Source organism: Pyrgilauda ruficollis, unplaced genomic scaffold, assembly GCF_017590135.1.
Source record: "Pyrgilauda ruficollis isolate IOZ18807 unplaced genomic scaffold, ASM1759013v1 scaffold7, whole genome shotgun sequence".
Lineage (NCBI taxonomy): Eukaryota > Metazoa > Chordata > Aves > Passeriformes > Passeridae > Pyrgilauda > Pyrgilauda ruficollis.
The window spans coordinates 4,093,302-4,120,641 of NW_024528821.1; the positions used below are offsets into that span (position 1 = coordinate 4,093,302).

At 50.5% G+C, this 27,340-nt stretch overlaps 1 protein-coding gene across 1 annotated transcript in view; it reads right to left on the reverse strand.

The window, feature by feature from the left end:
• Positions 1 to 27,340, reverse strand: part of EDA (ectodysplasin A) — a 62,840-nt gene that overhangs the window by 33,666 nt on the left and 1,834 nt on the right. Inside the window, exon 2 of the mRNA XM_041485324.1 lies at positions 27,306 to 27,338. Coding sequence (XP_041341258.1) covers positions 27,306 to 27,338 — 33 coding nt within the window. The remainder of the gene's footprint in view (positions 1 to 27,305; positions 27,339 to 27,340) is intronic.

Sequence of the window (27,340 nt, forward strand, 5' to 3'; positions counted from 1 at the left end):
GGAATCAAGTAGTCCAAATTGAATTGAATTAAAATGAAAACAAGTCTGCTGAAAATATGACACCCACAAAATAATGCATCCATGAAACAGTGTGGATAAACAGCCCACTGCAGCAACTGGGGAACAATCCAATTATTACCCAGCCATCCACATCAAGGGCGAAGGTTTTAATGGCGATTCCCACACCTGCAGGCATGCATGGAATTGTGGTGGGAGACAGTGACTGCCTGGTTAATTCTATACAATAATCTGCTCAGATAAATTACGCTCTGTTGCCTAATTAATCAGATCCCCTGCAATTAACGTCAAGGAGCCAATGACCTCATGCAGACAGGATTAAGAGCTCTGCAAGGCTCCGTTCCGGGCACAGCCACGGGAACAAGTCCCCGCAAGGCAGGGCTGGGTGCAGTGCCAGAGATGCTCCTTCATGCAGGAATTGCAAAACTCCAGGTCCTACAGGGACTCCTCAGAAGCCAAATGGACACAGCATGGGAATGGGCGGAAGAGGGAATGTCGCCTCCTACCAGGGGGGACCAAGGGGCTTCTCCACACATGGCACTGGAGAAGCTGCCTCCAGGTAAACATCCTGCTTCCCAAAAATTGAATTATAGAAACATGGAATGGTTTGAGCTGGAAGGGACCTTCAAGAGCATTTGGCTCTTCCCTCTGCCATGGGCAGGGACACCTTACACTAGTCCAGGTTGCTCCAAGCCTCATCCAAGCAGGCCGTGACTATTTCTAGGGTTGTGGTATCTACTTCTGCTCTGGGCACCCTGTGCCAGTGGTGGTAAAAACCACTCTCATTGTAAAAAAAACCACAAATTCTGCTACTGTTTAGTCCCCTCCTGGCCTGGCTTCCCCTGCCTGTGTGAGCTCAACAGCAAGAATTGTCTCCTCTGGAAATGAGGACACCTGGAGCAGCTCCTACAGCCGTGGCACCCACCAAAACCACCGGCATGAGGGGAAAAGAACACCCCAGCACTTCTGGGACAGATCCTTCCAGAAGCAAACCTGTGGCACCCTGACCCACCTGCCAGCTGTGCCATCTCTTTGTCCTTGGAAAGTGCTCTGGGATATGTGGGGACAGCTGAGGGAATCAGAGGAGGCACATGGGATGCCTGATGGCGCCGTGGAGTGCCTGGAGCGGTGCCATGGGATTGACCGTGAGGCACTGGGCTGGCTCTGCCCCACCATGGCCTGTGCACTGGAACAGCACAGCCCTGAGCTACAAGGGATGAGCTGAATCAGAAATACCACGATGTGCTGTGGAAACTCCAGGAAAAGGAGCTGGGAGGAGCTCAGGAATGCGAGCTTTCCCCCAGCTGCTATCTCACAGCCGGTCCCAGCGCCGTGCGCACCCCCAGCCGCCTCTAGGCCCAGCTTTGGGGCCGCCAAACCCAGCTCCACTTGCTGCTGCAAGCACCAGACAGTTCCTAATCAGAACAGCATTCCCCACTCTGTCTCCACATGGCAACAGCTCCGTTTTCCATCCAAACAACCCATCCCAAGTCCCCACGGCCTGGCCAGCGAGCGCGAGCAGCTGGCACGGCACGAGCAAGTGGATTGCGAAGCTGCGCACAGGAATTCCATCGTCTTCCCAGCAAACAAACCTCAGCTATGGCATTCCCGCGTCTCTGGCTGCGGGTGGGAGCCACGGCAGCCCCAGAACAGAGGCAGAGGTGTGAGTTTGTGCAAGCCAAGCCTTTCTGAGCCGGGCTTTGAAGTGCAGAGCCCGACGCACGTCTTCAAACAGCGCCCCAGGCTGCACAGCAGCATCAGCTCAGCGCTCCCGCCATGCGCCGCAGCCCATCCAGATGTTTCCAGCCAGGCAGCCAGCCCAGCTGCTGCACAGCTGCCTCGTGTCGGGCTGGGGCAGCTCTTGGGAGGGAGCAGCGCTAGCTCAACATCCCCTGTGACATGTTCTGACTCCGTGAGGCTGAAAGAAAAAGGTTTTGTGCCGGCTGAGTTGTTTGTTGAGAGGAGTTTAAGTAAGGAAAGTAGTAAAGGATTTAATATTTCAGCTCCTGGATGCTGCTCATGCCTCTGCAGCAGATGGTTCTCCATCCTGTGGTAAAACCGAGACACTGGGAGGTTAAAAGAACCCAGCAGGTCGAAAAAACTGGAAGGTTAATAAAAAAAAAAGGAGCCAGAAAAAGAATTTCATGGACAGTTCTATCCACACCCAGGGCCTAAAATGAGGTTCAACTGGCTTGGACTGTTTTGAGCTGGCCAGCAGCTTTTGACCCTTGAAAAGAGACAAGTCCAGCAGCAAAGGGTGGGAAATCAAGACCATGGGATCCCAGATTGGTTTGGGTTGGAGGGACCTTACAGCTCATCATGTTCTACCCCCTGCCATGGGGACACCAGACCAGGTTGCTTTGGTGTCCCACCCAACCCAGCCTTGGACACTCCCAGATCTGGGGCAGCCACAGCTTCTCTGGGCAACCTGTACCAGGGCTGCCCCACACTCACAGCCAGAAATTCCTTCCCAATATCCACCTAATCCTGCTCTCCGGCAGTGGGAACCATCCCTTGTCCTGGCACTCCAGGTCCTACTCCAAAGTCACTCTCCAGTGTCCCACAGAACTCCAATACACAACTTGGGGTGACGTGAGCTGGAGGGGGTCTCATCCAGGCACTCCACACACTCACCAGTAACAGGAAATGCTGCTGTGGTGAAGGAAAATTAGGAAAACAACTCCCTCCTGCAGCCAGGGACTGTTTTCCTACTTCGCTGTGCAAGACAAGCAGTGACATTGCTTGGGGCTCAGCATAAGAAAAAAAAAATACTGTTTACAGAGAGAATTTTGCAACCTCTCCAAATGTCAGCCTGGGTCATATTTTGCCCATGATGGGGACACAAAACCTGAGGGAAACTCCAAAGGCTGTGGAGCCCCGGGGTGCTCCCTGTGGCTCCTGCCTGGACATGGAGAGGCATCACCACGTGCTGGAGAAGGACCCACAAACCTTCTGAAGGCTTGAAACAGAAGAAGGATGGAAAATGTTTAACTTTTGCCAGGAAAAAGTATCAAATATAACCTCCTAGGATTTTTCAGACAGCTTGGTTTGGGTTTGTTTGTTGTATTACTTTGGTGGGGTTTTTTTTCTAAAGTTGAAACTGGTTTCCTAAATCATCCTGGACAGACAAACAACGAGGGACATCACACAATTCAATACCCAAACAAAGATGAGTCCACTGGTCAACTTTTGCCACAAATTGAGTGGATTAAACCCTTTATTTTTCAATAATGACCAGCCATGCTGCCTGCAGAGCACCGGAAGGTCAAGGGCAAGATCTGGCTAAAATCCCATTCCCGAGGAGCAACAACACCAGGGAGCAGCTGGAACCACCACTGTGGGATTCCCCAGGGGTGATCAGGTTCAGGATCTTTATTCCGCTGACCCCTGGGATCAGCCAAGCTGGGAAAGGCTCCCACAAAACAGCTCCAAACGAGAAGAATATTTTACCATAACCTTAAATAAACAAGAGCAGAGGAGAGAGAGGAGATGCTGCTGGGAACTACAAAGGGGAACTGTAAACACAACAGCAGATAAAGCAGATGGATGTTTGAAACAACCATTTGCACTGGAGAAAACACATGGGATCCGTCCCCAAGCCCGCAGGGAATGAATTTACTGCAGCCAGAAACCACGTGCTGCAGTCAAATTTCCATTTATAACCATTACCTGCTAAGCCTGAAAAACCCACAAATAAAATCCAGGGCAGCAGAAATTTGTAACATTGCAACAGGAAAAACCAAATGACTGAGGATCCCATGTGGAAAGAAGGATACTGGGAATGCTGCTGCAGGGAGCTCAGGGTGCCCAAGGGCAGAAATACATCTGGTGGTTTTAATTCCCAAAGAACTCGGACATCCAGCACCCAAAGGAGAGGGAAATGCTTGGTCTGGATCACATCAGCCTCAGTTCTGACTCTCCTTTTCTTTCTCCAGCAGAGAAAACAATTTTATTTTTATTATTAGCCTGGAGAGGTGCAGGGTGGAGGTGGGAAGTGAGTGAGCAGAGCAGGAACCAGCCTCTGGTGAGAGATCTTCTGGAAGTAGCAAAGCACAGAAACTACCAATAAAACAGCCTTATAAAGTGGATTGTTTGGGAATGACACCATCATTTAACAATGGTATTTTGGTAGCAGCTCTCACTCCCCTGGCAGCACCTTCACCTACAACTTGTGGAAGAAATTTAAAATTCAATTAATTAAATCATGGCCTGGGAGGCAGGAGGAGAATGTGTTGCTTTGGACCACAGTCAAATAACAGATGCACGCACTGGACTAACTGAGACACACTTGGCACTACTGGAATACACCAGACTCCCAAAAAAAGCCCATTCCCCAGTTCTCTTTGCTCTGCCTACACATGGCAGCTCCTCACACAGGGCTGGGATTAAAGGGGGAACATTTCACCAGTGTGGGGAAGGGATCCTGAGGTACATGTGTGATCCTAGAGAAATTCAGGGAATTAATGAGCAGCCTCCCCTCCTTCCCAGATGCTCCCATATATCACTGGGCACGGACAGCACAGAGTCAGACAACTTTATGCAGCAAGGTCACCTTTCAAAAGGAGAAGCCACCCAAGGCCTCTTTCAACTTTTAGAGCGAAGAAAAAAAGAGAAAAGGAGAAAGAACATCTGAAAGGGATGAAACCCCCCCAAAATTCACCTCACTGCTAAAAAACAACTCCCCAAGGCCTGAGCACGCAGAGCCAACTGCACCCCCTGAACCTGCTTCCTTGTGGGATGCCAAAAGAACTGTCAGTCTTGCATTCCCAGAGGAGAGGAGGGATTCCTGAACCAGCTGTCTGTGTGCAGACAGCTCCAGCAGCAAGTCCCAACACCTTCCCCTCCGGCCCTGCTTTCTGGCCTCACCCACAGCCGTCAGGGGCTCTTTGTCAGGCCCCGAGTGTTGACAAATCCTGTTCTGCACAGCTCCCCACAACGGGAAGCAACAAAAGGCTGGGCTGTGCTCCTGTGGATTAGCTGCTCTCATCCTTCTAGCCAGGAGCTGTGCCTGTTCCGTGTATTCATCAGGAAAAATTCCTTAGCCAGGCATTAGGCAGAAAAGCCAGGGAAAGACAACAAACAGCGGCTGCTTGTCCCACCCCGTGCTCCACCAGAGGCACCAGGAGAACAAAAGTGGTCTTTGCTTCAAGCACAGCCTCAAGCTGTGCCACGGGAGGTGCAGGCTGGACAGCAGGAGGAATTCCTGCATGGAAAGGGTGGTCAGGCATTGAAGGGGCTGCCCAGGAAGGTTTGGAGTGCCCATCCCTGGAGGTGTCCAACGAATGACTGGATGTGGCACTCAGTGCTCAGTGACAATGTGGCCCCAGGTTGGACTGGATGATCTTGGAGGGCTTTTCCAACCTCAGTGATTCTGTATGATGTGAAGTGAAAAAGCAGCACTTACTGCAAGGAGAACACTCCAAGCAGGGAATGTGTGAGCAGGTAGCAGTAGAAGCTGCTCCTCCACCTTCTCCCTTGTTTAGCACCTCCAGCACCTTTCCTGAAGCCCCAGCTCTGCTGCAGATAAAGCTCCATCCCTGTTCCAGCACCCCCTCTTGACAGCAATGCCAGCTCATGTCTTTTAGCAGCAGTTATTCACTGACGAGCAGATTTTGAGACACATCTCATGTGGCACTGGAGTCTTTCCACCAGCAGTCAGGGTAGCCAGCTCTTCCCATCACAACCAGACCAGGAAAACTCTGACCCAGGGAAAAGGGAAATGTACTGGCACAACCTGCTCACAAACACTCAAAGCCCAGACTGCAAGATCATGTCCCCAGGAGGACTATGAAGAATCCCAGAATCCCAGACTGGTTTGGGTTGGGAGGGAAATTAAAGTTCATCCAGTTCCACCCCCTGCCATACCAAGCCACTCCTTCCACTATCCCAGGGTGCTCCAAGCCTCATCCAGTGTGGCCTTGGACGCTTCCAGGGATGAGGTAGCCACAGCCTCTGTGGCTCTGTGTCCATGGAGATGTCCATGGGCTAAAGATGGACAGTGTCCCTACCCCAAAAACCCAATGAATGTACACAATATATAAATATAAATGTAAATATAAACAGCAGCCTCTCTACCAACACTGGTACAAAACCAATATAAAACCAGTTCCCCTCCAGAGCAAGGCTCCACTTTCCCATCAGCAACACACACAACCCCCCAACACAAACACAACCAGATCTGAGGCCATCACTCAAGCCTGGCTGATGAATAATGTTGGGAATAATCCATTTAATAGCAGCTCTGCTCCCCGTTTCCCTTCTGTCCCTGCCCAGACACGCTCCCAGGCTGAGCTGCTCCCCTGGGCTGACGTGGAGACAGAATTCCACACTCAGAGGATGGTTTAGGGTGAAAGAGACCCATTTGGGGTCACCTTTGTCACAGGGTACATCACCTGACCAGGGATAGCAAGCCAAAAACTCAATCTCCATTGCCTGACCAAAAAACCTCACTCCAACCCCCACCAAATTCCAACAACATTATTCCCAATGTGTCATTTCCAAAGAAAAAGAGAGGCTAGAGGAACTGACAGTAAATACAAGGAGAATCTGTTCTTAAAAAACACTGCTAGGAAAAACAAATTTCAAATTCAAGTCCTGTGCCTCCGACACGTAACAGCAGCTTATCATGTTACGAAAACCCTCTAATTTGAAGTGAAAAAACTCTAAACCACACAATTATCAAACTGCAGGCATTAAATCCTGTGTCTTCCCTAATTTCACAACTTTCCTTTGATTAATCACTGATTAACACTGCAAACCCCAGCAGAGGGCCCTACCTGGCCCTTTACACTACAAAGCAACTAAGAAAAGAGGGAAAAAGCTTTTTTTCTTCTTCAGAATCTCCAGTTTGGGTATAACAAATCCCTCCTAAACCAGCAAAGTGTGCTCTCAGCAGGTGCTGGCACAGCAAGATGCTCCTTCTTCCCAGTTTATCCCAAAGTCAAATAAATGCTAAATTTATTCTTATTTTCTATAGAGCCAATGCTCAGAACCTGCAGCACCCAGGGCTGGATCTTTCCCGGCAAACCAATCCAAATAATCATATAGAGAATAAAAATAGACCTAAACAAGACACAAACCTCATGGATCCTTGAACTTTGAGAGGTTTAGTTGGGAAAGAGTGAGAAGCAACCAGTGGAGCAATAAGAGCCACAAGTAAAAATAAAAATGCTTAAAAAGAAAGAATAAACCAACATGGAGAACTCTCTGCTGCAGCAATATAAATCAATTAATTAATCTTAGTTTGTGCATGACCTGGCCAGGAAAATGTGATTTCCAGCACTGCTCCTTGAGGTGTCGGTGCATGCCAGCTTTATTTATTTTAAAAAGTTGCTTTTAGTTCACTTATCTCAGTTTTTCCATGTCCTCTACTAATGCAGGTCCTTGGTGGTGTTTTCACCCTGATCCAGGAGGGATTTCAGGAGGAAATCAAGGAGAGAAAGCCACTGTAAGTTTATTAAACAACCCAGGAGCTGGCAAAGACCTGAAGCTTCCAATCTGCTCCATCACTACCCCAATTTTCATGCTACAAAACTTTGGGACAGACCTTTTTAAGCTTCAAAACCCAACCTGCTGAGGAACATCCTCTACAACATCTCATTGAAGAAATTTCAGAGAAATCCCTTGGGATGCAGAACATGAACCTGAGGATGACCCTCCAAACCCCAACTCAGCACCTCAAAGATCCAGGGAGAGGCAGGGATGGGCTGAACTCTCCCTGTTTGTTTCCTGACTATCAGAATTCCTGCTGGATCAGCTCCTGAGAACCCATAGGCCATAAATCCCTGTATTGGAACCCCAGGGAACATGTGCTCCCCCCCACTAATGTCTCCAGCAGCTCAATCCCAGCTCCTGCACCACGCCAAGCCTCGGTCCCAGACGCTACAAATTAGTTCTGACTATAGAAATCCCAGCCATAACGCTAAACCCAAAATTCCAAACAATAGAAGGGAATCTAAACCTCACCCAGAGACCATTTGCTCACAATATAGTTTTTTATGTTTGCTGCATAAATCACAGCAGAAGTGGCCTGGGTTTGATGATTTCATTTGGGGGTGGACATGGAGACACCTCTTTTAGTGCCATAAAAGACTTTTCCAGAGCCACCTTGAGTGCTCTGCAGCAGGAGGGGATGTACTGTCACAGGAGCCCCTGGAAAATGCCTCCAGCCCCTCAGGAATGTCTGGGACATGGCACAATTCCCAACCCCTTCACACATGGATCAGCCTCAGGTTGATTTTCCAAACTATCATAGAATAATTCTGGAATGGGTTGGGTAGGAAGGTACCCTAAAGCTTGTATCATTCCACTCCTTTCCCACATTCCACTATCCCAGGTTGCTCCAAAACCTTGTCCAACCCACCCTTGGACATTTCCAGGGAACATTCCCATCAATCTGCCTCCATGCTGACCCCTCAGTGCCTAGTTGCCAGAGCAAGGAAAAATGGAACAGATGGACAGCAAAGACACCATCCTGCCTGCACATGTGCTGCCAGCAGTGGCTGATGCAGGATTTTGGGACACCTCTCCCACCCAAAACAGTTGAGTTTCCCTTCAGCAGCCTTGTCCAAGTGAAATCCCAGCTTTTCCCCGAGCTGCTCTGGCAAATTGGGACGCCTTTTTTTCATTAAATCCCTCCTTCCAAGTTGAGAGCTTTTCCTAAATTTAATTTGAGTGAATCACTTTCTTGCCAAAGGAAAAAAACAAATCAAAGGTTTATTCTGATGCTATTGAATTCAATGCCTGTAAATTTAATTTCTATCTGTACTTTTGTTTAAACATTTTATGGTGTTAATTACAACAAACCATGCAAATTAGGCTGCCAGTGGAATAAAAGGCCTGTTCTAACAGATAATAAATAGCTCTCAACCGTAAGCTCATTAAGATGCTGTTCAAGTGCGTGCTCTGACTCCCAGGTTGAGATCAAAATCTGCATCCTAAAAACAGGAGGATCTTTGGGGCAGCACAGGCTGCTGGCACAGAATATTGCATTCTTTCCAAAGGAAGATCCTGGAGCAAGAGGATGGTCTGAAATTCAAACCCTCCGTGTCTGGTTTGGGGCTCCAACAGAGCTATTTTAAACAGGTACCACAAATCCTACGCATTATTCCTGCTTACCCATGAGCATTTAAATGTCAAGCTTGGTGCAAATTAATTACTTTGGTTGAATCATTTATATCCTCCAAGCCCTGCTGCCCTGGCCCCCTTCCTTAAATCCACAGGGAAAACCAGCTGAAGTGTCACACACATTCCTTGCAGTCCCTGCAGGAGAAGCTCAGCACCTTTCTGGTCTTCTACAAAGTTCCACTTTGACCGCCCCAAAGGAGGTTGGAGCCCAACACAGAGCAAGGAGAGGGATGGAGAGATCTAAAATGGTTCTGTCTTTACAAAACCTGGGAGAGATTCCATGGACACAGAATGAAGTTCTCCCTGCCAGCTGCAGGTCAGCCTCAGGACACGCAGGATTTTGAGGACATCTGGTTGATCCTCCCCTTGAGATCCAAGAGCCTGGGAGAGAGGAAGGTTTCCTGCCTCTCTTGTGGGCCTGACACACTGCTGACACTGAGACACAGAGCAATTACCACTTCCAACTGGGAGCAGGTGATCCACTGACAGGAATTCCAGCAGCCAATATCCTAGGGAAAAAATGTGTGCCCATGTGTGGCACATGGACACCTGCACAGCCCACAGGGATGTGGGAATGTCCTCCCACCCAAAGGGCAGCTCTGAGCCCTCACCCTGCACGGGGATGGCTGCAGCCACAACCAGGGAGGGATGGGAAGATCTAGAAAGGAATGGAAGTATGGACAGCAAGGGAAAGCTTTTCCTCACAGGGAATGTGAACAATGTGGTCTCTGCTCTGGACCTCGCCATCCTTAACTGGGATCCATCACCAAACTGGCCAAGCACCAAGATCCTGCCAGTGCTCCTTCCCTCCTGCCTTTTGGAAGGACATCAGCCCCAGTGCCCGATGCAATTGTCCCCCTGATCCTCATGGGATGCAGCCTCAGCCTGAGGAATGTCCCTTTCCTCTGGGCTCATCCAGAGACAAGGATGTGGAACGTCTCCACACTGACAGCTCCCAACATTACAGTCCCCATCCCACTTTCTGCTGGAGACAGGGTGTGCCTGGAGCCCAGCTCAGCAAGGACAAACAGCTTTGATGCTCAGTTTGTTCCTACAGGGAATTATCCCTCCTCACCAACTGGGAATTGAAGCAGTTAAAAACACCAACCATGAATCCAATGAGTTTATCCTTAACACCACCCCCTGTTCTATGGATTCAAGCCATGTCCTACCCAAGGAAAAAGATGGATTTACCACAGAGAGGAGACCACCACCCGCAGCCCCTGCAGGCACCACCTCCCTGCTTTCCTCAGCACAGCAATCCTGGGCAGAGCACCTCTAGCCACAGATGTTCCAACCACACATCTGGCACATCAATGGCTTTCCTCCATCCCTCTGCAAGGACAGCGACTCCTTGATCTCCTGATTTAATATGGATTTCAGAACAAAGCACAGGCAGGTGTTTCCCTCCACAGTTGGGCTTTTGGCTCTGTTTGAAAGGCCAGAAGAGCTTTAGGCAGAGCTCTGGCTGGAGGTGGTGGCTCAGGGCCATGCTCAGGAGATCCAACAGGAAAAGGCTGGCTCAGCCAACTCTGCCACTTTGGCCATGGGGGCTCCTCAACACCACCACCTCCCCATTTATGAATGGGGTCAAACTCCCCAACCCAACCATGTCCTGCTGCTCTTCAGGGGTTTTCCTGTGTCCAGAGGAGAGAACAGAGCTGGGAAAGAGTCTGGAGCACCAGGAGCAGCTGAGGGAGCTCAGCCTGGAGAAAAGGAGGCTCAGGGGGGATCTTGTGGCTCTGCACAACTCCTGACAGGAGGGGACAGTGTGGGGGGTGGGCTCTGCTCCCAGGGAACAGGGACAGGAGGAGAGGGAACAGCCTCAGGCTGGGCCAGGGGAGGTTTAGTTGGACATTAGGGAAAATCTCTTACAGAAAGGGTTGTCCAGCCCCAGCACAGGGGTGGAGCCTCCATCCCTGCAGGGGTTTAAAAGCCATGTGGATGTGGCACTTGGGGATGTGGGCTAGTGGTGGCCTTGGCAGTGCTGGGAAAGGGTTGCACTCAATGATTCCAGAGGGCTTCTTCAACCTGAATGATCCTGGGATTGTCTGGAACAGAAAATGAGGCCAAATCCAAGGGAAAAGGGGTTCTTTGAAGGTGAGGTGGGTGCACAGAGCAGCACTGGGCCCTTTTAGGACCACTCAGGGGTCTGGAGAAGGTTGTGTCAGATCAAGCCAAGGGTGCATGGAGGGGTGAGATGCCTCCAGCTCCCATTCTGGAAACATAAGCCTCATTTATCCTTCCTGGAAAAGAATGGGCAGCCCGAGAGAGGTCTGGTAGGTTGGAGCTATAAAAGAGAATGGCAAAACATAGCCAAGAAGGAATTTTCCATTCAGCATTAATTAGTTTCCATTAACACCCAATTCCACGGCTCACTTTTAGAAGAAAAGCTCTTTTGTTCCAAATCCAGGGGCTGAAAAGGGCCATGAAGGGCTGAAAATGCTCTTCCCAGAGACTGAAGAAGTATCAGGGTTCGTATTCCTGATATTCCTGAGGTTTGAAAATATAGGGAAGTCACTTAAATGCAGAGCTGGGTCTCCTCCTGCCAAGTAATTTTGTTATCAATATAGGAAATTCCAGGGAAAAGCAGCAGCTGTATGAACATCTTCAGTACTAAACTCCTTCCATACTGTAGGATCATTATTTGCAAAGAATCCTGGAATGGTTTGGGTTGGAAGGGACCTTAAAGCCCATCCAGTTCCACCCCTTGTCATGGGCAGGGACACTTTCCAACAGACCAGGGCTCCAAGCCCTGTTCAACCTGGCCTTGGACACTTCCAGGGATATAAAAGGAATGTTCCATACTCGGAACAAGGAAGGAAATCCAGTAGGATCAGACTAATAAGGAAATAAACAGAAAGGTGACTCTGCCCATCCTCCCTAAAGACCAACACTCAAAAAAATTAAATTAAACAAATGCTGAAGTTTTCCTCCCCTCATTTCAAACCATTTCATGCTGGATTTGAGATATTTTCAGGGATTTCCAGCTACATGCAGTGCAGGGGATGGGAATCTCCATTTCCAACTGAAGTGGCAGCAGCCAAGCCTGGGCAGGAATAAAGAGGAGCAGGGAATGCTCATCCCATTTCCCAGGCAGCTCACATGGAACACTGCAGGAACACAGAGCTCAGAGCCCCTCCGGTGCCCTCCAAGAGCCTGAAGACAATGTGGGGCTGGAAGAGGCAAATCCTCAACCCCTGGGTGCCCTCATCCCTCCTTGGGGCTGCGGATGCCCCACGGGGAAGGCAGCTCAGGAAGGACTGGGACACACCAGGAAGGTTTCTACATCTGCTCCCACAGCCCAAGCACATCCAGCAGCTCCCACTCCCTCCAAACTCCAGCATGGGGGGCAGCCCAATCCCTGGGCACCCCTGGAAAGCCACCAGGCACCTCATTCCCTGCTCTGCACCCTCCAGCTTGGCAGGTCCCACATATCCATGCTCCACTACACAGCCCAAAATCTGCTTTGCTAGGGGTTTTTAGGTTGGTTTTTTTTTTTTTTTTTTTTTGGTTTTGGTTTTTTTTTTTAAAACTATGTTTAAAGTTGTATATTGTTCCAAAGTTTCCCTGTTTCATGTCATTGTTTGTTACTGTGCTTGAAAGTTGGCACATATTTGTTCAATTAAAGATTTATTTGCACTATTTGTTGAATAAAGATTATTCTTGCTAAAAGCTAAATAAAGTTTCATAAAAACTCACACGTCCCATAAACAAAATACAATGTCCTTTCCAAAAAAGCGTTGCACAAAACATTTCAAAATCACTCAATTCATTAGACAATAAATCCACACACAAAATAACCAGGCCTTGCCAGAATACATCATAAAATCTCATTACAACACTTTCAGGCCGGGGCTTCAAAGCAGGAACACAAAGGCTCCACCAACTCCTCAGCCTTGAAAAATCGCTGGCGGCGTGGCCGGAGCGAGTCCCTGGCACCTCGCGAAAGCTTTGGCACCTCCAGCAGCACCCATGGGTGCCAATTCCCTGCCCCCTGGCCACTCTGGGTGGATCTGGGCCAGCAGGGCCATTGTGGTCAGAGTGGGGATCCCGGGCATCACATCCCAGCTCTCCCAAACCACGGGAGCAGATGGAGAGCAGGGCTTCCCAAATCAGCACCACACGAGCCCCTCTGGGCACTACAGCAACAGGAGGAGCTTCCCAACCCATGGATCCATCCAGATCCCAGCACAGTGTCACCAGGCTGGGGATGGTGGCAGTTGTGAGGTGAGAAATGAGTCCTTGAAGTCTGAGCTGAGGTTTGGGGCAGAAAGTGATGTTACAACGCACTTAGGGAATCCCAGCTGTGGAAAAGCATCCCCAGGCTCGGAAATGCTTCCAAAGGAAAATGGCAGCCCCAATGGTTTGGTTGGACCTGGCCAAATGTCAACCCTGACCATGGCAAAGGCACCAGCAGCACCAGCCTTTGTCACCCCGAGGGCATCACAGCCTGGCACACAGGACAGTGGCACTGCCACCATCACCAAAATTATCATAATGGAATATCCTGAGTTGGAAGGGACCCCCACGGATCATCAGTCACTCCAACAATTCCACCCTGTGCATCCCTGGGAGTGTTGTCCAAACCCTCCTGGAGCTCTGGCAGCCTTGAGGCAGTGACCATTCCCTGGGGGCCTGTTCAGTGCCAGAACACCCTCTGGGGAAAGAACCTTTTCCTAAAATCCATCCTAAAGCAGTTTTAGGTAAACCTTCTCTGCCCCAAAACAAAGCTGTGCCATCACACACGATCCCTGACCCTGAGCAATCCCAGTCTGTGAAAAGCTGTGAAAAACTGCCATTTTCATTTACAACTAACTCCACAACACCTTGACTCCTTCCTCAACCAGAATCTGGAAGTTGGAGAGGTTTTGGGGTTTTTTTCCCTGGGTTTAAGTGCTGAGGGTTCCCAGAGAGCGATGGCCATGCACCGGCTGCGCTCCCTCCGGCACAAATCCCAAACTTTATGGATGCACTTACCCACTCCCCTCTGAACAACAGCTGTCCATGTGGATTTGGTTAGTTGGGAGCAGCTACTCCACAGCAGCACTGGAAGAAGCCCCCTGTGCCCAGGAGCCCTCAGCAAGTCCCAAAAGAAAGGGATGATGGAGCATGAAGGTGACGGCAGTGCCCCAGCCTGGCCTGGCAGGGTGTGACAGAGCACCCAGGCTCTGCTGAGCAAGGGAAACTCTGGAATAACACTAGGAAGAACCTGCTGAGACATGGATGAGGCTGTGGAATTGCTTTCCAAGAAAAATGGAAGCGGAGCTGGCTCTGCTGCCTGAACAGCACAGGGAATTAAGGAAAGGAGCAGAAAAGGGGGTGGAATGGGATGATCATCAAGGCCCCTTTTGACCCAAACCATTCCGTGGCTCCACAATAACAGAGACCACAGCACACATGCTCCATCTCCTGAAAACCCAGGACACATTTTCCACCTGGAAAAGCTCCTTGACTTCATTAAAATCAGCTGCTAAAGCTCAGGACACAGGAGGAAGGACAGGGACAAAGGCACCCGTAGGACAAAGACCCCTGAAATGGGTCTTGGTGAGAAGATCCGAGATACACAAAGGTTCACAGGGTTAAAACTCCGCTTTTTCCTGCCTCTTCAAGCACATAATCACTTGCTTTAGTTGCTAGAGACGCCTCCCTCCCAGTTCTTGGGGAATATATTGTCTCAGCAGGCAGAGGGGGATGAACTCATCGTGGTTTCCCAATCCTGACCAGGGGCTCTGCGAGCTACTGGCAATACATATAATAAGTTATTATGCAAATAAAAACTGGACCCGGCCAAGGGAAATATGCTGGCTCTTCAAGTCGCATCTGCATCCCAGCAAGGATCTCAATGAACTTTAAAATCCTTATTGTCACCACAATGGGCAATATTATATTCTAGTTTGGATCTGTTCCTTCAGAGCATTAGCTCTCATTTGGAGATATTTTTAGATTTTCCTATCCCACTCCTCATTATGAAACACTGAGCTGCAGATTGATTTATTTCTTAAAAGCAAGTTGCTGTTTTCCCAATAACAGATTTAACAAATTTGTTCCACCTGTTCAGCTATGCTTCTAATGTCTTTTTTGTGGTTTCATTGAAGTTTTTTTTAATCCAAACCTCAAAGCCTCTAAACTCAGCATTAAAAGACAAGCTCAGCATCATCACTACCACTCACAATTCAAATGCTGCTCCAAATTACTGCAAGCTTTCATTTGTAAGTCGATACAGACACCAAGATTATGGAGCTTAATGGCTGTGGGCACAAACACACACTCTTCCAAGGGCATTCTCCTACTGGAAATCCTGCCTTGCTGGAGCAGGGACTCGCTGCCTCATCCCCTCCATCCTCCTCCCTTACCCCAGCTGACCCCAGCCCCCAATGGCAAACAGAGCTACTGAAACAGAAATTAAATCATCCTATATATTAAATAATTCTATATTCACCAGAGCCCCTCCAGCCCAGTGTTTTCCATCATTTTATGGAAAAAGCTGTGGTTGCTCCATCTCTGGAAAGGTCCAAGGCCAGGCTGGAGCAATTTGGGATGGTGGAAGGTGCTCCTACCCATGGGAAGGGGGTGGTCCCATCTTGACCCACCCCACTGCTCCTAAGAACAGTTCATTTGCTTCAACAACCTCTTTTTGTGCAGCCTTAATTCACAACTGAGAAGTCTCAAAAGAATAATTTTTAGCTTCCCCAAACCATTCTTTGGCAAATATTTTAGAGCAGCATTTCAGGGCAGCAATTTCCTGGTGGGTGATGGGAGTGCACAGGTGTGCTCAAGAGCTGGCCAAAAATTCTGCCTCATTTATGTGCAAATGGTTCTGTTGTGGAGATTTCAGAGGGAAAGAAGAAAACAAGGATCCTTTATGAAATAACCCAAGTTCTTCCAATCTGAGCATGTCAGCACTGAGCAATGACTGAAAGCCTGAGAAAAATCATGGAATCATTGAGGTTGGAAAAGCCCTCTGAGATCAGAGTCCAACCATTCCCCCAGCACTGCCAAGGCCACCACTGACCATGTCCCAAGTGCCACACCCAGCTACAGGGATGGGGACTCCACCACTGCTACACCAGGGCTGGACAACCCTTCCCATGCAAGGTGTCCCTTAACATCTCTTGGCCAACAAAGCCCAACCCTGCTGATCTTCTGCAGATCAGCAATTGGTACCTTCCGAGCAGCCTGACAGGCTCCTCTTCCCCATGGACACCAGCCCTGGCAGATCTTGGTGGAAAAGCCCACCAGGAGCCCAAACTCAGCCCAACCCAATGAGCAATTCCCGATCTCCAAAGCGAATGGCACAATTCACTGGATGTAAAGATAAATTGAGTGACTCCTTATCCTCCTGCAGCTCCAGCTGCCACACGCATCCCCACTGGCTCCCAGTCAACAGAGCTCCCTAAATCACTCACCCTGTGGGGTGAAGCCCTGGCTACACCAAGCCCAGCTGGACCAACCAACCTAAAAGCACCACAACAGAAGCTGCCGGGGACACAGGACCAACAGGGCATCACAGAGAACATGGCCAATCTCTTCCATCTCTAAACCGCCATAAATTTTCCCCACAGAAGTTCAAGATCTTCAAATCCAGAGAAGTGGCCTTAAAAAAAACCAAAAAACAAACCAAACATCCAAGCAATGGCCCTGGGTTTTGTTCCATCTCAGGCGCCCGTCAGGCTGACACATCCCGACACGAGAGCCCCGGGGCCAAAAGGGACACGGGGACATCCAGCTCAGCCACAGCTCCTCCTGCTCTCAGACCTCTCCCTGGAGCAGAATCCCCTCCATAACCAACCTCTTTATCAGCAGGAACGTTTCAGTCGGGTCCCTTTCGGGGTAAGAGCAAAAGTAAAATCCAGGGAAGGCGGATTTCTGGAGCAGCAGTAACTCCAGCTCTGTTCTGGGGACGTCAGGCATATTTCATGGCAAGATGTCAGCTCCTCACATTTAATGCTGACACTGTCATTTGCCCTTCAGCGAGAAGAAAGGCATGTAAGCAACACAAACCAAACTGAAATTTCCCCATTGCAAAGCATTCCTGCCAGGAATCACAATCCCAGTGTCATGTTTCTTATGCCCTTCCTTCCACAATAGCCCTCGAAGGCCGCACTTCCAAAGTTTTATTGCTCAGAATTCCTCATGCCAGAGTTCACAGAGCATCCTGGACATCCTCCGGATCAGTTTCAGGCCAGTGCCTTTCTGTATCAGAGTGAAATCAAAGGCAGCAGCTGGATCAGGACCAACTTTACAACTTTATTCCAAGGTTTTCGTGTCAATGTCCCTCTGTTTCTCACAAATGCAGTTTTGCTTCACTCTCCAAACACATACAACCAGGACAGAGGGATTGGTGGATGAACAACACCCTCACAGAAACATTTATTCCCATTTAATAATAGTTCAGACCAACCCAGCCCCAGCACAAGGGAAAGCCCAGCTGGGCTGAGATGACTTTTGGGGTCTCACAAAGAGCTGCCCCTTCCAAAGTAAATTCTTACTGCCCAACGCAAATGCTTTCCTTCAGTTCTTTCTAATCTACCTCTTCACCAGCCTCCAAGAGCCTCAGAGAAGTTAGAAGTTAAAACCCTTCCAATCCCAGTGTTTTTAAAACTGTGATTCAGGCACTATCTCACCACATTTGGCCTTGCTCCAATTAACCCCTAAATGCCAAGGAGTCAAACAAAAAGCAAAAATCATTTGTTATCTCCAAGCTGCATCTGCTGACAAACCCTGCAGTGGGGTTTTTGTTGCTATTGTTCTCCAGGTTTGGGCTTTTTGAGCACTTCATGATAAGAAAATTGTTCGGTAAATATGTCAGGAGCCCTTCCCTGTCAGCCGTCATCGCCTCGGGGTGTGATTGCTGTTCACAGACATCAAAATTTTTGCTATTTGCCAGATTTCAGAAAGCAAACTTGGATCCCCTGGGAGATACCTGGCGCTGCTCGTGTGCACCAGCAGCAGGAATTTTTAACTCCTTCAGTACCTGATCCAGCTTGAAGCCACATGGGATCTTCACAGGGATCTGACTGAAGGGTAGCTGCCTCAAACACCTCATGAACCCTTGTTAGCAGAATTATCATTTACAAATTGGGGTTTCAGCATCTTCAGAGATGGGGGAAAAAGTATTTTGAGTCAGAGAAGCCCATGGTCAGAGAGTGGGGGCTACACCAGCCCAGGGGTCCCTGTGGGTCTTCTCCTGAACCCATCTGCACAAAACTGGGCTCAGAAAGCCTCTTTTAGGAACAAGTTCTTTAATATTCCAGCCAAAATCCCCCTGGGTCCAACATTTAGGTACCAGAGGAGAAGAATTTGAGTTAATCTCAGCTTAATGTGGCCCTCAGCCACGGGATTGCAGAGGGACCCCACAGCCCCCGTGTGAGGTGCTGCTGCCTGGAGTGGGTGAGGATGGAGGGAAATTCCTTATCACTTCCCAACAGCCCAGTTATTTCAGAAAGCAGGAGAAAAGCTGCCCAGCAGCGTAGGGAGGAAAGAGTTGACAGCTCCTTGCTGCATCCAGCGTCATTTTCCTTGGCAAATCCAGGCTGTTGTTGGAAACGTGGCCAGACGCGGGATCGGAGCTGAGCCGGCGGGAGCAGCACTGGGGATTTAACACTTGAAGACCTCAACTTCCCAGAGCTCCTCCTGCAGCTCCATCCCAGCCAGGACAGGGACACAGCACATCTGGAATTGTCCAAGCCCTGCAGCCACGCAGGGGAGTGTGAACGACCTTGCCCAGCACCTGTGCCTGAAGTCAAATCCTGCTTTTATTAGGAATGTGCTGGCTCCCAGCATCCCTGGCAGTGGCACAGAGATTCTCCTGCACCTCTGCTCTGAGCCTGAAATAAGAAGCAGCCCCTGGGGACACTGGGGAGACGCACTGGACTGAGACTGGAGTGCTGGATTCCATCCAGGGGATGCAGGGATTACACCAGACAGCATTCCTGCAGGTGCTGAGCATGGAGGCTCTCCCATCTCCTAAGCAAAATCCACCCTGCCAGCAAAAGGTTGAGTTTTTCTCTTGGTTTCAGCATCTCACCAAACACAGAGGCCAAGCTCAGCTGAGCCAGGATTAGTGCTGAGCTGAAGCCTTCAGTTCAAGACTTTTCCTGCACACATTCCCTTTCCAGAGAATGAAGAACAGAATGGATTGGGTGGGAAGGGACCTCAAAGCCCATCCAGTGCCACCCCTGCCATGGGCATGGACACCTTCCACTGTCCCAGGGTGCTCCAAGCCCTGTCCAGCCTGGCCTTGGGCACTTCCAGGGATGGAACAGCCACAGAATCTGTGCCAGGGCCTGCCCACCCTGACAGGGAAGAATTCCTTCCCAACAGCCAACAATCTAAATCAACCCTCTTAGTTTAAACCAATCACCCCTTGTCCTTTCACCATCAAGTCCTGCACAGTCCAGGAATCTCTGCAGGAGCTGTGTTCTGAGCCAAAACAACTCCTGTCAACAGCAGGAGAAAACCCCAAATTGGCAATAAAGATATTGCTCAAATGAAGATTTAATATTCCTTTAAAATGGACAATTACCAGCTTTAAACTTTTCCTTCCTGCCCCCCCTAGAAAAAAAAAATCCCCTTTTGACCTTAGTAATCTGCCAGAATTTACTCTGAAGGCACGTGGAGGTAATTCCTGATGGGCTTCCCTCGCCTTGGGATGGGATCTCCCCCCTTCCCAGCAAGAGTTAACACCCCAGACAGACAGAGCAAGCACCAACAAGCCCATCCACAGCCCCAAGGCAGCCAACTACTCATTGAGTTCATTATCACTCAAAAGATACAAACAGCTGCAGTAGAAAACCCAGCTCTTCCCTTCATCCTGCTCTGGAAATGTACCTCATCAGCTGCACATCCAGAGATTCCCTGGCTGATCCCAATTTTCTGTCACAGACTATGTTTTATGGGAAAACGTGAGAATTCAAGTTTTCCAGGCAGAGTCTTCCTGCAGCCCCAGGAACAGCAGCAACTGCAGTAAAAAATTAAAATAACCCCCTGATTTTTCAGTCTAAGCTGTTCCATCCTCTTGGGTTGGCAACAGTTCCAGCTGCCAGCTTTAAATGCCTTATCCTATTTTCCTATCCCATGGGAAAATTAGAATAAAGTGCTGGTTAAGGGAACCAGTAGCTCAGCAACTTGTTTGCAAAGTTGAGGGAAATAATTGCTCTGAAATGATTTCCTGGATTAACTTCACAGAGCCTGGCACGTGGGGAAGACTGGAAGGATCACAGAGGTCTGTTTAGGCCATTTGGTGCCTGCCCCACATCCCTGGCCCCACACTTCCCTGGGAAATCCGGGGAAAGCTGCTGCTGCCTCAAGGATCAGAAAATATAAGGAAGAATTCAAAGCTTTAGTTATTATTAGAAAATATAAATATTATTATCAAATAAGAATGAGATTCAAAGATTTTTTTTTTTTTCTGGACAGGGCACTCCAATCTTCTCAACTCTCTGGGAAGAAATGCCAGAATTATCCAGTTAAGAATTGGAAAAGGGAGAAGGGACAACTGGGAAGATGCCCTGAGAAGCTGCCCCATCCCTGGAAGTGTCCAAGACCAGGCTGGAGCAATTTGGGACAGCGGAAGGAGTCCCTGCCCATGCAGGGAATGGAATGGCATGAGCTTTAAGGTCCCTTCCCACCCAAACCATGCTGGGATTCCAGGATTAAGCAGCACAATGGGGTCAGTCTGACACAGCATCTCCCCAAGCCTCCCACCTGCAGATAATTTACAGCCACGGAGCCTGTACCTGCTCTCAGGTGGATTTGACTTCCAGCCCAGCTCAGGGAACACCTTCCCTGTCTCCCCCCTCCCAGTGCTTGGTGCCTCCTGAAAGCCCAGAGGTGACAGGAATTGCAAAGAGGGATTAAAGGACAAAGGCAGCACTCAGGGACAGCACCCCGCTGGCCTGGCACACAGGGATTTAACCCTGCTGTCACACAGGGATGGGATTTAACCCCTGGGGCACCGGCACTGCCCAGGAGGGGAGCCAGGAGGGCTCAGCTCTGGCAGGAGACAACTCTTCCCCAGTCCTCTCCTCCTCCCTCCTGGGAGCATCCAGCAGCTTCCAGCCATTGTGGCCACTGTCCTGCCACACCACACAGCATAAAGAACCCCTGCTCTGTCCGCCACAGCAAAGCCACATCACACAACAGCCACTGCCACCAAGCCACCGGCTCCCACCATGGCACACGGGCCCTCCACATGGACATAAACCTGCACACCATGGACATGGGCCCTCACACCATGGACATGGGCCCTCACACCATGGAACAGAGACCCTCCACATAGACATGGACCCTCCCCATGGACATAGGCCCTCACACCCAGAGCCCACACACATAGGCCTTCCCCATGGACATAGGCCCATGATGGACATGGGCCCTCACACCATGGAACACAGGCCCTCCACATGGACATGGGCCCTCACACCATGGAACAGAGACCCTCCACATGGACATGGGCCCTCACACCATGGAACACAGGCCCTCCACATGGACATGGGCCCTCACACCATGGAACAGAGACCCTCCACATAGACATGGACCCTCCCCATGGACATGGGCCCTCACACCATGGAACAGAGACCATCCCCATGGACATAAACCCACACACGATGGACAAGGGCCCTCACACTATGAAACACAGACCCTGCCCATGGACATAGACCCTCACACCATGGAACAGAGACCCTCCCCACACCACACAAACCCTCCCCATGGGCACGGATCCTTACAGCACGGACACGGACCCTCACCACATGATGCCACCTCGTGTCACGCATTGCCCGCAGCTGCAAAGCCACACAACTCAACCCCGATCCTGACGGGATCCTTCCAATTCAGCAGATTCTGAGATTCCACTGCAAGAGCCATCCCCAAGGAGAGCATCTCAGCTCCATCCCCAGAGCTGAGGTGCAGCCAGGCAGGAGGATGCTGACAATTCCATTTGGAAGGTGTTACAGGGCTGGCACCCCATCAATAGGGTCCAGCATCATTAGGGCTTTGCACTTATAACAGCGTTTCATTGGGGCTTAGGGAAAGAGCTCGTTTGCATCCACACCCATCTGGGAGTGATTATTCCTGCTGTAGTAGCATCCAGGCCCGACTGGCATCGGCACCATTAGCACACAAACCCAGAGTTTAACGAGAGAGCACTTACCACTGAAACCGCCCCATAAAGGCACTTAGCCACGTTAAAATTGCAGCCAAATCTCCCACTTAACCACGGTAAAACTGCAGCCAAATCTCCCACTACACCACGGTAAAAATCGCATCAAACCTCCCTGGGATGCCATGCTTGTGCACAATGGATCCTGACAGATTACTCCTCTTCAGGGACACGCTTCCCACTTACTGCACAGAATTTACTCAGTGCTTCACATCCCCCAAACCCCTCACAGACCCGTACCTTCTGCAGCCAGACACCTCTAAAAATAACATCCTCCCCAAGTGTTGAAAGATATTAAAATATAAAGCCATTAACATATAATAAGACTGGAATGAGAGCTCCGCATGCTCTGAAGCTCTCAGGGTTTGGCTTCCAGTCAAGAAAAATATATTGGATTAGTCTGAGAGCAAAATTAGGCTGGTGTGCAGTTTAATTAGCATTACAAGACACTACATGTGTATGGGAGAGCAGGGAAGATTTATGTTATTATGTGGTAAGAAAAATAATGTTAAAAGGTTAAAATAATATGGGCTTGATATGGCACTATTTACTCTGGGGTTAAGGGGAAGATAACTTTGGAATGCCACTGAATGTTGTTAAAAACCCAAGTTCAAGGATTTGCCAGGGAACTGATCGAAAAATTGAGGAAAAACCCTGCAATTTGGTCACGGGTCAGTCAAACACTTACTCTGGCAACAATAGTCTCCATCAAGGAACTCAGTTAATTCTGATAAAACCTCCTGGTCCTCACACAAAGTCACAGTTTTTCTCCTTCATGGAATGAGCAGAAAATAGAAAACAAAACCCTAGATCAGCAGTGGAGGAGGCTGGGGGGGTAGAAAGAAAGGCACACTTGCAGCACCATAAATCTGGGAATAAGGACTTTGGGAAGGTCCTGACTGAGCTGAAGGTGTCCCTGCCTGTGGCAGAGAGATTGGACTTGAGAGGTCCCTTCCACCCCAAAGCTTTCTGTGATTCCACAATTCCCAAAGACCAGCCAGGCTGTTCCCACCCAGCCAAAGGTTTCTCTTCCCACAGGAATTCACCCCAGAGCACGTGCAGGGATGCACCTCCAGCCCTCGGGAAGAGCTCACACTGTATTTAATTTCCCAAAGGATGCAACACATCCAGCAGCCACTGCCACGCTCCTGCCACTCTGCAGCATCTCAACAGGAGGAGTTCTGGATTGTGCATGGAATATTCATAGGCACAGCAGCAGGGATAGAGAATTGGAGCTGTGAATGAAGGTAACCAGAGCCTGACATTTGCCACAGAGCTCTGCAGGCTCCCTTTATTGCCCTCTGAGAGCTTCTTCCAGCTTCAAGCAGGACCACAAAGTGGAATTTGATGGAAAACCCACCGTGAGGGCGCATCCCTAATCACCATCTTCCCTCTGCACACACCCAGCCTTTCCCTAACCCAGGATCAGAGCCATGAAATCCCAACACACAGACGCTGAGTGGGGATTTAAAGGTCAGAGCCCACAGGACCTGTGCTGAGGCAGCTTCCAGAGCTGGCTGGAGAAGCATTTCCAACAGCAGCTCTGCTCAAAGCTCTCAGCACGTTGGGCAGGTTTCAGCTGGGATGCAGGAGCCAGAAACAGGGATGAAGATGCATGGATGAGCCACAGGTATGCTCAGGGTGGGTGAAGCCTCTGGAGCAGCTTCCACACCTTTACAGCTTTTGTGCCAACACACCAAGAGCTGCCTCTTACTCTGGAGCCAGAATTAACAAAAAAAGGGGGAAATAACTGCAATTTCACACTGGTGAGGGAAAAGAAAGGAAGAAATTCCTCCCTGTAAGGGTGGGGAGGCCCTGGCACAGGGTGCCCAGAGAAGCTGTGGCTGCCCCTGAATCCCTGGAAGTGTCCAAGGCCAGGCTGGACAGGGCTTGGAGCACCCTGGGCTGGTGGAAGGTGCCCCTACCTGTGGCAAGGGGTGGAACTAAATGAGCATTAAGGTCCCTTCCAGCCCAAACTACTCCATGAAAGCAAGGATCAGGAATACCGACATGGGCACTGCTCCAAAGTGGGAACATCCCTTGTTAAAAAGGTGAGAAGTGGAGACTGAGATCAGACACCTTGGCACCGGGAAGGTGAAATGCCAGTAAGCAAATTGCTGCTCAGCACATTTTTTTGGATGATTCAGCACCTCCCCTCCCTCCCCCCACCAGCTGCAAGCGCCTCCACAATTAGTTTGACAAAACCGATGGCTTTTGATCCCATTCCCAGGCTTTGGAAGTTTTTATCCCCATCTTGGGACACTCTCAGGGCACACATTTCAGCCAGCACTAACCAAAGAGAAAGTTTCAGCAGAAAAATGGCATGACATGGATTTGGTTGATGAAAAAGCAAGGGAATGATGCTCTGCACAGCTCAAATATTGCAAGGATGATTTTTTGACAGCAAAATACAATTTAATTTAGGCACAAAATCCTCTAAAGGGACACAGTGCCTTGATGGGGATCTCTGCGAGCGGAGCCTGCCTGACAGAATCCCTCTCCCATCCCACAGCACACCCATCCAGAGGGATTATTTGGATTTTACACCACCAGCCAAGGCTCCACCACTCCCCAAACCCTCTCTCACACCTCCGAGCCACTGAAGAGTCAATGAATTAAAGCAGCTCCAAGAAACTCCTCATCTCGCAGCCAGCGCGGTGATGCAACACCCGGCGGGTTCTGGGACAAAGATGTGGAACTACAATGCCTCAACCTCTGCCATGAAAATCTGCCCTTCTATCCCAAATGAGTTACATATTTGGATACCCTGTGAGATAGGGAAGTGGGGCGTTATCGAGCTGCCAAATCTCACTCCTGTCATGAGGTCATTTCTGGCACAGGGCCAGGTGAGGTTTCGGCCAAAATCTCAGCGCTGACCATCGCTCCCCGTCCTTCCCCCCACGCTCCTCTTCCTCCTGCCTCAGGTTAGGAAAGGGGGTGGGGGGGGAATAAAATAATTTGAAAATAAAGAAAAAAGGTGAGGAAGGGGAGTATCTTTTGGGTTTAAATCAGTTTGTACAATCACAACACACACAGCACTTGGCCTCTTCACTGAGGACACCTCAGCAGTTGAAGGACATTTGAGGGCTCACAGCACTGTGGTCACTGGTCCCCCCCAAATGAACTCTGACCATGGTCCTCAGGAGAGAAATGTCATTGATCACTACTCTTGAATTAATTATTTAGTAATTTCAACCTAATTTATGCAAGCATCACATGTATGGGATCCACTTTGGGTTTATCATCAGCACAGCTTGGAAGGGCTGCTGGGAACCCTACATGTACCCCAAAGCTGGTCAATAACTTTCTAAATAAAGCTATTTGCAAACCCCTCATTTCACTACTTTAATCACTGAAGGGATGCACTCACAGCACCCCAGGACACTCAAAGTACTTGTTTTTAGCTGCAAGGTAGAAAAATCAGTGAGAAAGGGTGAGCAGCACCACTACAAATCCCATTAATCACACGTTGTCACAGCAGCCGTTCCCAACCGGAGCAGCTCAGGACGCTCAGCCTTCCTTCCTCATGTCCCTACTATCAGCAGCCTTCCTCTCCAACCCAACTGCTTCAGTGTGCCCCAAAGAATATTTCATCTCAAGCCTGACAGGCCAGATGTAGAATAAAGAAATAAATAATTAGTGTTACCTTATCTGGAGTCCGTCAGCTGCAGCGAGCGACGCTTGGAGCTCCGTCCGCATCCAGAGACAAATTATCTAACGCTGTAATTTATGAATGCCTCAAGTATTTGCCCTGGTATTTCATTATACACTCGCTGGAAAGAAGAGCTCGAAAGACTAAACAGATCCAGCACGATAACACGAAAGGCACTCCAGCCGCGCGCTATTCCAAGGCAACCCAGGAATCCCAGCACGACATCAAACCGCTCCGGCTCGCTCTGGGTTGACACTGCTGGAGGGGCAGCGAGGGCAGAGCGATGACCCGGGAGCTCGGCTTCCCTCCGGTTCAACGCTGGGCTTGGATTTATTATGGGAAGCCGCGGGACCCAGGCAGCGCAAGCCCGGCTCTCCCGGGGGCAGCCGAGGCCGGCGCGGCGGAACGGCTCCCGCTGCCAAGTGGGAGGAAGAGTTCCAAACTCGCCGCTTTATCAAAGCTATTTTTGTCCTTCCCCCTACACACTGATAACCAGCAAGGCGAGGACCGCCGGGGTGCCGAGGCAGGGCTTGGCATCTCCCCCGAAACCCCGCTGCGACTCCGCGGCACAGCCACCCGGCACCTTGGGGGAGCGGGCCATCCGCTCCGGAGGCTCGGAGGGGAGGAAACTCCTTCCTCCAGCTTATCCTGCTCGCAGCGAGGTTTCGTGCCTGGAAAAAATGAGCTAAGTTTGCGAGCGGAGGCCCCAGCTCCGCTCCGGCTCTCCCACAGGCTCTCGGGACAGGCGACCCCACCAAGGGCTGGGGACACCGGCGGGGACAACCGCGAGGCTGCTGCCCACCTGTCCTGCACAGGCTGAGCGGCTGCTGCGGGGGGGACAGCGAGGCATCACCCAAAAGATGATGCACCTGGGCTGGGGGAGAAGCGGAATCACGAACACAGCGCCGGAGGAGCGAGGGGAGCCAGCGGAGGCCGTGCGGGACCGGGAGCAGCGCGCACGGCGGGTGCGGGGCCGAGCCGTGCGGGGCCCCCCGGCAGCAGCACCCCGCGCCCGGGGGCACCCCGCAAGGGCCGGGGCAGAGCCGCTGCCCCCGGCCAAGGCTGGGTTATCGGGACACACGGCGGGTCTGTCGCGACAGGGAAACTGCGAGCAGCAGGTGGAACACGGGCGGCCCCGCAGCCCGTCACCCCCAGCCCAGACGAGCTCCCCCCGCACTTCACCCCCGCATTGCGAGTTGGGGCTTTGCCGCCTTTTTCCACCAAACTCCCCCGAGGGGCCGTTCCGAAGCGCCCCGGGGCGCGGCACCCGAGCGCGGGGATGGAGCCGGGGGATGGCCCCGGGCAGCGCGGAGCCCCCGCGGTCCCCCCGCCCCCGGCGGGACCCACCTGCTGGCGCCGCTCCGCGCCCTCGGCCGCGCGCT